At 32.9% G+C, this 10,775-nt stretch overlaps 1 protein-coding gene across 5 annotated transcripts; it reads left to right on the top strand.

Moving 5' to 3' along the window:
* Nucleotides 1–522: 522 nt before the first annotated feature.
* On the top strand, nt 523–10,344 carry LOC113860830 (serine/threonine-protein kinase Nek3). 5 transcript variants are annotated; one of them, XM_027493352.1, is made up of 16 exons: nt 2,924–3,899; nt 4,638–4,686; nt 4,879–4,987; nt 5,104–5,170; nt 5,559–5,624; nt 5,934–5,980; nt 6,086–6,131; nt 6,250–6,330; nt 6,437–6,479; nt 6,592–6,641; nt 6,732–6,813; nt 6,935–6,984; nt 7,293–7,366; nt 8,005–8,056; nt 8,523–8,990; nt 9,462–10,344. In XM_027493352.1, the coding sequence occupies exons 3-16, from the start codon at nt 4,902–4,904 to the stop codon at nt 10,077–10,079; spliced, it is 1,830 nt and encodes a 609-aa protein (XP_027349153.1). In that variant the 5' UTR covers nt 2,924–3,899; nt 4,638–4,686; nt 4,879–4,901; the 3' UTR covers nt 10,080–10,344. The 5 variants fall into 5 exon arrangements, with proteins under 5 accessions (XP_027349154.1, XP_027349151.1, XP_027349152.1 ...); XM_027493350.1 differs by lacking the exons at nt 2,924–3,899; nt 4,638–4,686 and adding an exon at nt 528–685 and having other exon boundaries at nt 4,853–4,987; nt 9,462–10,156; XM_027493354.1 differs by lacking the exon at nt 8,523–8,990 and having other exon boundaries at nt 3,074–3,899; nt 9,462–10,326.
* The last annotated feature ends 431 nt before the right edge of the window (nt 10,345–10,775 follow it).

Here is a 10,775-nt window from a genome sequence, read left to right as displayed (position 1 = left end):
CTCCACATGTCTTATAAATATCTATTAAACAAAAATAAAAATATTTAACGCCTTAAAAATATAAAAAAAATTAACACTCTTATGTAAATCAAAGTACTAGTAAAGAATTAATAAATAAAATATAAATTAGAAATAATATATTTAAAGAAAAAATAATTTATAATTTTTAAATCTTAAAAAATGTTAGTATATGCTTTGATTAATAAATAAAAAGATTGGTAAAAGAAATGTTGTAGAAAGATTAAAAAATAAAATTTGAATGAAAAAAGAAAGATGGCATACCTATTACCTACCCGAGAGAGGTAGGGTTGGGAATGGGGAACGTTCACCCGCGCACCTTTTTTCTTTTTCTTTTTTTTTTGTCTTTGAGTGCTCACCTTTTCCCCAAATACGGTGTTAGTCACTCTCTTTGCATTATTTTTCAATCACACGTCGCTTTTCCGTTCGCTCTAATCCTTCTTTTCTTTTGGCGCTCTCTCTCTTTCTAACATTCATTGCTTCATTTCAAAATTAAACGCAACATTAACAATATTATAATATCATATGTCAAATTGTTACATTATATTATATAGTTATAATATAATATTAACAAGGCCTGCTCGTGCTTCATGCTCGCTTCTCATAACTGCAGCTGCAAATTTCTCTTTAACTCTGCCAATTTGCGTTTCCAATTTCATAAATTCAGGTTAGTTTCATTGCAAATTGCAAATTTCTGCTCTTCTTGTTTTCTGTATTTAGTTTTTGCCCAGTGGGTTTCCTACTTTTTGCTCTGCTGTGTGTATGTTACTGGGAGTTCCATTTCCATCCCTCTCCCTTTGTTTTCCGTTTCATTTTTCAGTTTTCATCACTGGGAAATTAACGTGTTCGATGCCCGAACACTTTTTTTTTTGTCATTTCTGGTTATTAATTTATTGGCAAATTTCTTAGCTTGTCAAAACATGAAGGTATACGATTAACTGCCACCTTGATGAACTGAACTTTACCCATATTATTTGAAATTACGCTGACTTGGAAAATCGGATGTAATGTTACTGGGTTTTTCAATGAAGTTGATGTTCTGCCTTTTGTTCCATTTTTTAGTGAGAATGTTTTGAGTTTTATTTTTCCCTCAAAATGAATAATTTTTTTGGGTGCGACGGTCTTTAAACATGTCTTTCTTCCTGGATAAGATTAATAAGGAGATGGAAGCAAGGATGATCAATCCTTGGAACTGAAGATGTTATGGACAGCCTATTCAACAGGACCTCAAAGTTGCCGGTTAAGGCCTTGGATAATTAAAGTAAGTTAAAAAACCACACTGTAATTGGTTGGTCACATTCGGTGCTCTTTATTACATATCTCTTGTATTGTATGGTAGCCTTTTTATGTGCAAAGTATGACAACCTAGAAACTTGGGGTTTATATTTTCGAATTGATGACTCCCTTAATGAGAGAGTTGGACGTTTGTCAGAAAGTGTTAACTGCTTACCTGATTTTTAGCCTTGTTCTATTTCTTTTCCCAGATTCCTGATCTTTACTGCAGAAAATGTTAACTAGCTACCCTCATTATTGAATCTTTTGGCTTTACTAGTGGCCTTGCATCCGGAACTAAAATATGTTCTGGAGCTGAAAATCGATTTTTCAATTCCTCTGTAAAAGTGGCTTATTTAAGTGATAAATTTAATTTAAAATTTTTAAAAAGTTTAATTAATTAAATAAATTAAATTTAATAAATTTTAAAATAAATTTATTAAATTTATTTAAAATTTATAATAATATATTAAATATTTTTATATTAAAATTATATTATAATAATATATTAAATAAATTAAAATTAAAATTATAAATTTTAATTCTTTTTATTAGAGTTGAAGAATATCTTATTATATATCTTTTAAAAGAAATAATTTTATTTATTGAAATTTTTTTATTATTATAATTTAATTTATTTTGATATGTATTTTGATAAAATATAAATATATAATTTTATCATATATATTTAAAGTTTTAAATCAATTTTTAATAATTTATTTAAATATAAATTTTATAATTTTTATAAAAACATATTTATTTAGATAGTTTAGTAACTTATTTATAAAAAAATTTAATGACTTATCAAAAGTCTTAATATAAAATAGATTATTTAAAAAATCAATAAATTAAAACAGATTTTGAAAAAGTGAGGTTAGAGTTAATAAATAATATATAATAAATAATAGATTAAATTTAAATTTTAAAATTATTAAATAAATTAAACTTATTTTTATTTTTAATAAAGAAGAGATTAATTTTTTATATACGAAATTTGATATATAATATATATATATATATATTATATTTTTAAAAATTTTAAAAATTGTCGTAGATATTTTTTTGTGTAAGTATACTAAAATGATAAAAAGTTACCAAATTTTAAAAATTGTCATTAACATTTTTTAAAAATATATAAAAAATAAAAGATTACCATTAATGATTTTGTTAAAAAAACAAAAAAAAATTTGTCAAAAATTATACTGACAAATTTTGAAAAATCTCACTCTTTTGTAATTTTTCTTCAAAATACTATGTTTTGATAATTTTTTATTTTATTTTATATGTAAAAGAAAAGATTCAAAAGAAAAAGATTTAAAAATATTTAGATTGATTATTAATTTTTAAATTTTTTTTAAAAAATATTAAAAATAATATGACAATGTAAATAATGAATTAAACTTTCATTCTTTGTTTATTATTTAACAAAAAAACGTTAACGGAAAAATATATTTTAATCATTTAAAAAATGTTTGGATCAAATTCTAATAATATTTTTTATGACAAATTCTAAAATATGCTTTTTAATAGAAATAAAAATATAATTAAGGCTAAAAATATATTAATTTCTTTCAATATTTTAAATTATATATTTTTGTGATAAACTTCGATTCTAGTTTTTACTCTGTGCTCGCCGAGGGTTCCAACCTCTGAAACAAGTTCCCCATCTCTTGCCACTAAATGAAATTGCGGCGGAGAGCGAGGCCGACATCTACAATAGAATACGCCATCTATAACATATCGGCGACTATGAGAGGCAGGAGTTCTATAGTACATGAGATATAACGGTTGAAATTGAATTTCCTGATCAACGGCTAAATTTTCTACTGCTTCATTTTCACTTTTTCAATTATGCTTCTCTGCTCAGCACTCATTTGATTTTCGAGTTTTTGTATCAATTAACCAAAACGCTTACCCTAGCAATGGCGATGGATGCGTCCGCACCGAACAATCTCGACGACTACTCACCTTCTTCCACCGTAATCAAATTCGACCCCCCCATTTCCTTACTCCGAGGACCGTTACCGGCGGGTCCTTCCGACGACCCATCGGCGGGTCCCTACGTTCTGGCCTTCAGAGATTCGCGAGCTTGGGCTTCTTCATTCATAGCCTGCGAGCGTAAAATCGTTGCGCAGTGTGAGGATGGTGCGAGGATTGGTTGCGCTGTTAGCGCTTCCAGAGAGTGTAAGCCTCCTTGGTGGAAGGCTTTGGTGGGTCCCAAACTCTCCGATCTGAAGGAGAGAGAACTTTGTGAAGCGCGTGAGATGGCGGAATGTTTCGCCGCGGCGAAGGAGAAGTGTGTTGGCTTCGCCAGGGATAAGTGTTTGCTTCCCTTTAGGGATGCGCGGATTAAGGTTGGGAAAGGGGTTTTGAATTTGAATTCCAAGGATGCTGTGAGATTGATTGGTTGGGCATCGATGCCTGATAGTGAGAGGAGCTCGTGGTTGATGAGTCAAATGGGTTCTATGTGTCTGAATGGTTGGAATTTCCAAGGGACCAATTGCCGGGCCAGTGAATTGCTGGGTTCTGATGAGTGTGTGCAATGCATTTTAGGGGAACGGCAACAATGCAGAAAAAATTAAACATAATTTTGTCACCTATTACCGGAGGTAGCATTTCAAAATCTCAACACTTGTCTATATGTTTATTGTCTTAGCAAGTTGTTATGCCATGCGTGTTGAATGGACTGGCTGCAAGATGAAATTAGTTGTGACTTGTTCTAAAAGAAATCAGGAAAAACCCTTTTGCCTATGACTATGAGCCAAGCGCATGAGTTGTATGCTGGTATTTTCACACGATTGTATGAGATATGCTGGAATCTTGGATGCTTAAGTTTCGGGTGCTAACTCATGGAAAATTGGAAATAGAGGAATCTAAGATTTCTACACTTGGCATTCTATGTTAAGGTTGAACAATTTTTATTGTAAAATTAAACTTGGTATTTGAAATCTCAGGAATTACTGTCCAATCGGGTCCTACTCTTAGAAACTACCAGTGCACCAATCACCCTTCATTAAGTTTTGTATAAATTGATGTCACACAATGAGTGGTATGATCCTTCTTAGTCATAAACAATTGTTTGTATTCATGATTGGGCCTTGAATTGACTACAAGAAAATAGAATAATATTTGGCAACTTTATTGACTGACACTATTCACCAATCCTGGCATGTTATGTTATGCCTGAAATGTCAACTGTGGTGGTGGAGACTGTAGAGTTTTTTGATGTTTCACCTAGTATATTGACATAATGTTGTTTGAGCATAACTTATAAGTTTTTTGTCCGAACAGATTATTTTTAGAACCCATGGCTTTGCAGTAACTTATTTCTTCTTTGGTTGGTGCAGAAGTTATCAGAATTGTCATCTCATTGAGCTTGCTGAATCAAGTATCCAGGTTTTACTTCACTCTAATTTTTGAATTATGTTCTGACTATCATTTTATTAGTAAGTTACATGAGGTCTCTGTTTGTTTAGGGGCATCATAACTTAAAAATTGCACTATAGTCTCATCTATTTTTAATATTACTTTATGATGAGCTTAATGTTGGTAAAATTTATAGGAATGTTACTTTATCATTGATAGTAGGAGGTGAGGTGGTTATAGTTCAAATGGAGCAGTATGAAATTCTGGAACAGATTGGCAAAGGTGCTTTTGGTTCTGCTTTGCTTGTGAGGCACAAGCATGAAAAGAAAAAGTGAGGATCATTCATTCTCTCCATGAAATGTGTTTTAAGATATTATATTACCTTTTGCAGGTTAATTGGTATAGTGTATTTTATTTTATTTTTAATTTGTGTCAATAATGTTTTAGATATGTCCTTAAGAAGATCCGCCTTGCTCGCCAATCTGACAGATCCCGCAGGTCTGCCCACCAGGAGGTAATCCTCTCTCCTTTTTACTTTCCACTCTTCAGATGTTAGAGGAAAACTGAACTGAGTTCTTTAATAGCTTGCCTCTTTCTTGAGGCGTTACGGGGTTGTGGAAGGCAGCATGTTTTGACATGGAAAAATGACACATTCATTCTTGTGCATTTTCTATGTGATGTTTTGCTAGGTTCTTTGCAGCTTAAAAATTCGAAGTTGTCCTTTAAGGCTCAAACCTAAGTTTTATTCATTTCAGTCAACTTTTCATTTAAATCTTATTGTAATATTTCAAATTAATCTCTTTCTACCTGTTGTTTTATTTCTTAAAATGTGAAAATGATATTTACGTTGTCTTTGTTATTTATGAAATTATAAGATGCTTTGTTGGTTTTTTTCTTTGCAGATGGAGCTTATATCTAGAGTTCGAAATCCATTTATTGTGGAGTATAAAGATTCCTGGGTAGAAAAGGTCAGCCTTCTTTTCAATCAGAGCTTTCTAATTCTGTTGTTTCCCTTGCTTTAGGTTTGTGTATTTGTTGCTCAACATACTAAGATTGCTGCCCGAGAGTCTTTTTCATTTTAATGTTTTGAGAAAAGTGACTTATTTTGGATTCTTCAAATTTAATGAGTTGTTCATTACTTATCTGTTTATGAATGCTTTTTTTAATTGTATTAATGGAGATCTTAATATCAGGACCTCTTTTGTAACCAATATTGGTTTGTAAACTTGGTTGATTTATGTTACTGAAATTGGCAAGTCTGGTATCTTTATTTCCAGGGTTGTTTTGTATGTATCATCATTGGATATTGTGAAGGAGGAGATATGTAAGTCATTATTCACACTAAATTCAAATTTGAGGAAGTCAAAGCATTTATTAACACATTTTTTTTCCTTTTATGTAGTCTTTTAATAGTTTCTCTGTTGTACAGGGCTGAAACTATTAAAAAGGCTAATTGTGTTAACTTTCCTGAAGAGGTTGGTCACTCTTGCAGAAACTCCTTTATATTTGAGCCCGATGGATGATTTTCATTCCTATTTCCAAGCACTTTGGAAACATATGTAATAAGTGATATCCATCAAATTTTGCATACAGAAACTTTGTAAGTGGCTTGTTCAATTGCTGATGGCACTTGATTACTTGCATGTATATCATATTCTTCATCGTGATGTCAAGGTAAAGGACTTCGTCAAGTTCAATAACAATTGATGTTATATAGCTAATATCTCAAAGAATGGTGAAAACTAGCTTAATGTTGATGTTAGTTCCTCATCTGTTTCAGTGTTCAAATATATTCTTGACTAAAGATCAAGATATACGGCTAGGTAAAATGGCCTTACTTATCTTATCCTCACACTGCTTGTTAGACTAAAATGATCTCTGAGTTGGAATTTGTTTTGTAGTATACTATCCTTATGTTATACTTGCTGGATGCAGGTGACTTTGGTCTTGCTAAGATGTTGACATCTGATGATCTTGCTTCCTCAGTGAGTGATTTTGCCAAAAATACTGATTTGTTGACTGTTTCAGGATTTTTTTCTGTATTAATTACTGTGTGTTCGTGCTCTACTACTTAGGTTGTTGGGACTCCGAGTTATATGTGCCCAGAGCTTCTTGCTGACATACCCTATGGCTCTAAGTCAGATATCTGGTCTTTGGGTAGGATACATTGCTTTTGTACTCCTGAGATTGCGTAGTCTTAATTACTCACTTCTTTCCTTTTTTTAAACAATATCTTTTTAATTGCATTTGTCATTTGTTATGACATAACATTTGCCAGGATGCTGTATTTATGAAATGGCTGCTCACAAGCCAGCTTTTAAAGCTTTTGTAAGTTATGATCCTAGTTCCTATTTGTATTCATTTTTTAAAATAAAATGTTATTGATAAAACTTTTTAATCTTAAGTAGGATAATTTACCTGGGGGTACGATAATTTGTGTAAAACTCTCATATTGTTGGATTATAAGCACTCATGGTCATGTTTGAGACTGAGTTATATTATTTTGTAAAATGTTTGCTTCTCATTCATTTATGATGGCTGACTGACCATCAATATTTCACTTTTTAGAAGTTTGCAAACATCAAATCATTGTCTTTTAAATTTTTTATTTTTTGTGTTGTGTATACATTGAGCAGGATATGCAAGCATTGATTAACAAAATAAACAAGTCTATAGTAGCTCCACTGCCAACTATGTATTCTGCTGCTTTGTGAGTCCTCTGTTTCATGAGAATCTTTAGTTATTCAGAATTATCTATTTTTATTTGCTTTATCTGACAGATATGTTAGTGCCTATGCTTAACGTAATTTGAAAATCATCAATTGCTGGCTTATGTGAGCTTACATACATGCAGATACTGATCAAATTTGTAATTGGTAATGACCCTGCTATGGCATTCACAGTTTATGAGGCCTACTGTTAGATTTTTTGTCATCCTTGACAGGCTTTCAAAATTATTGTGGAAATTGAAATTTAAGTGCTTGTCCATCCATAGAGTGATTAATGTTAATTGTTAAGAGTTATGTCATTCAAAACTTGACAGCATCTTCCAATATACTCGATTCACATAATATTACCATTCATTATGGCAGAGGTGGAAAGATGGCATGTAACTCAGTCATGGTATTTGGTTTAACATTAAACATTTTGCAATGATAAATCTCTGTTTTAGCGGTGAGCTATCTGTTCTGTTTAACTACTGACATACCCCCTGGCCTGTAAATATTATCTCATTGATTCTCATTATCATTTGATCTTTGCAGTTAGAATTTTTCCCTCTTAAGTCATGGACCTCATTGAGTGACATGATTTGTGTATCGTTTGATATATACATATTTCTTCTTTCAGTCGAGGGCTTGTCAAAAGTATGCTGCGGAAAAATCCAGAGCTTAGACCAACTGTAAGTTCTATCTGGCATTTATTAAGGAGTAGCTGAGATTAAAACTAGTCTCTAAAACAAAAATGGTATGCAGATATCATTGTCTACGTGGTTTACATCTGATTGTCTTGAAATGATGAATATGACTCAGATGTCATTAGACTGAAAATTTTAAATGCAGATTTAGATTTTGTGGTCTCATATTTTCACTTTCTATTATTTTTTCAAAAGTAATTTGAACTCTTAGTTTTCCACTTTTGAAAGTTGAAACTCTACAAATATAGATGTTTGAAGATAAGCAAATGGCTATTATATTTAACACGAGACAATGCAATACTTGCATTTTTAATTATTTTCTGTTAATTTTCTTTGTTCATTTTCCACCCTTGTATAACTAGTCTATGCAAATTCTACATGCATTTTCCCTTGGCTAACTTTATTTTGGTGAAATTATTAAAAACAAATTAACTGCAGTATGTTTTGACAGGCTGCAGATTTACTAAATCATCCGCATCTTCAGCCTTACATTCATAAAATTCATCTAAAATTAAACATCCCTAGAAGAACTACTTTTCCATTCCAATGGCCTGAGTCAAATTATGTAAGGAGAACTCGGTTTGTAGAGCCAGAATCTGTTTCTACTCTTTCTGACCAAGATAAATGCTTGTCATTTAGCAATGACGGGGCCTTCAATCCTAGTATTTCTGAAACTGAACAAGGTTCTTTATGTTCTACTCAAAGAGCACATGGATTATCCACTGGTTCTGAAGAGAAGCTCTATGAACTGTCTGTTGGACGTGTCCATGACAAATGTGACAGTGACAAATCAGAAGTCACTAAGTTCTCAAGTGTTAAGAGAACACCAAGATTGAGAGCAGTTAAAGATTCCAGTACTGCCAAAAGGCAAACAATGGCACCATCCAAGATACTGCATACTGATCCAAAGCGTGATTTGGTAAGTTTAGGCTCTGCACGACCCAATATTTCCATTTCTTTTGATGGCCAGAGAAAAAAAAATTGGATTTGAACTCTGGATGAACTGATTGGTTAACTTCTTGATCTCTTCCCAATGATGGAAGTAGAGAATTGTGTTATCTTCATACCATAATTCTACAAATTTTAATGCAAGGAAAATTGGGTTTGTATTTTCCTAGATAGTGGCCTTGATATTTGAATTTGTATCACATGATACATTTAGGCAGGGTGTGCATGCTGTATGCATGTTCAACATGTCTACACCCTATATTAGCAGAGATCACGCCGATTACTTTGGATCATATGTGAAGTTTCTTTAGATAATTAACATTGCACTAGTGCACAGTAGTGCGCTTAATAGGTGGTGAGGTTTGCAATATTTGCATTGAAAGTACATTTTATTGGGGAATGCAGGCTATATATTGATCTCTCTATTTGCCTATTACTTCAGCTTCCAGTTTCTCATGCACAATCTGGAAAGTTTTCCACACCAACTCGTAGAGCATCCCTTCCACTGCCTCCAAGAGCCACAACCACAGAAAACTTGTACACCAATGTTGGTCTCCTTGGTAGTGTGAACTCTCCTGATGTTTCTGTTAATGCACCACAAATTGACAAGATTGTAGAATTCCCAATGGCCTCCTGTGAGGATCACTTTTTCTCTATTTGTGGACCATCTTCAACATCAGCGCGCTGCTCTTCAAGCTCAGCAGGGAGTGCTGATTGCTCAATCACAAAGGACAAGTGTACAATCCAGGTGGAGAAAGTTACTGTCCCTACCACTGCTAGTGATGCTTGCCATGGTCCAAAGGGCAGTGAATGCTCTTCTGAACATGTGATAGCTGATGTTTCAAGCCCTTCTGAATTGCATCAGCAACGGTTTGACACCTCATCATACCAGCAACGTGCCGAGGCATTGGAGGGGTTGCTGGAATTCAGTGCCAGGCTCCTACAACAACAGAGGTTTGAAGAGCTTGGGGTGTTGCTGAAGCCATTCGGGCCTGAGAAGGTTTCTCCAAGGGAAACAGCTATTTGGTTGACCAAGAGCTTCAAAGAAACTGCGGTCTAAGTTTTTTTTTTTTTCCATACACTAATGTGATAATTGCCTTTGGATAATGTACATAATGTTGTATATTTGGCAATAGAATAATGAAGAGTGGCTTTTTATCATTGGCATTGGCATTTTCCAGAGATGTGCACCGTAGCTGGGAACGAGCATGCATCATATAGAATAATGCTACAATACAGACATCTCTTGCTTATCAACTCACATTTGTAAAGTTTTCACATGATGTACAACTTGTTACACACCATGCATAATTCTTTCGTTTGTCCAACTGTTTGATATTCCAGTGTGGCTCTAATTGACTGCTAAACATTTTATGTTAATAGCATGTTTGGTAAATTTTAAATTAGAAGAAATAATCACTTTTTTTTTTCTGAAAATTCTCTCAACAAAGATAATTGATTAATTTTTCTTAGAATCTGTTTTCCAAATAACGCCTCGAAAGAAAAACGAAGATGGGCCATTCATTGCGTAAATTAGAGGCCCAAGAAAGTTAAATGTATCAATCATCGGAAAACTTAAATGTATCAATCATTATCCAATACCTCCTCTTTCTTTTGCCATCTTATTTCAGTGACAACATATCCCCTCACACACACACACACACGATCCGATCCCTAAAAATAATATATGGCTTATCTTCAGTTAATTTTCAAATATGTTAATTTTACTCGCATTGTAGATTTTTCCTCACAAATA

This window comes from Abrus precatorius, unplaced genomic scaffold (genome assembly GCF_003935025.1).
Source record: "Abrus precatorius isolate BTA unplaced genomic scaffold, Abrus_2018 Scaffold3, whole genome shotgun sequence".
Lineage (NCBI taxonomy): Eukaryota > Viridiplantae > Streptophyta > Magnoliopsida > Fabales > Fabaceae > Abrus > Abrus precatorius.
Note: the sequence above shows the minus strand (reverse complement) of the source record. Positions and strands in the feature narration are given on the sequence as shown.

What these genes read in the sequence shown, in the direction of transcription:
- LOC113860830 (XM_027493350.1), top strand. Translation starts at nt 609, where the DNA reads ATGCTCGCTTCTCATAACTGCAGCTGCAAATTTCTCTTTAACTCTGCC. An exon ending in GCAGGTCTGCCCACCAGGAG is followed by an intron (nt 5,171 to 5,558) that starts GTAATCCTCTCT and finishes TTTTCTTTGCAG; the next exon opens with ATGGAGCTTATATCTAGAGT. An exon ending in ACTATGTATTCTGCTGCTTT is followed by an intron (nt 7,367 to 8,004) that starts GTGAGTCCTCTG and finishes TTCTTCTTTCAG; the next exon opens with TCGAGGGCTTGTCAAAAGTA.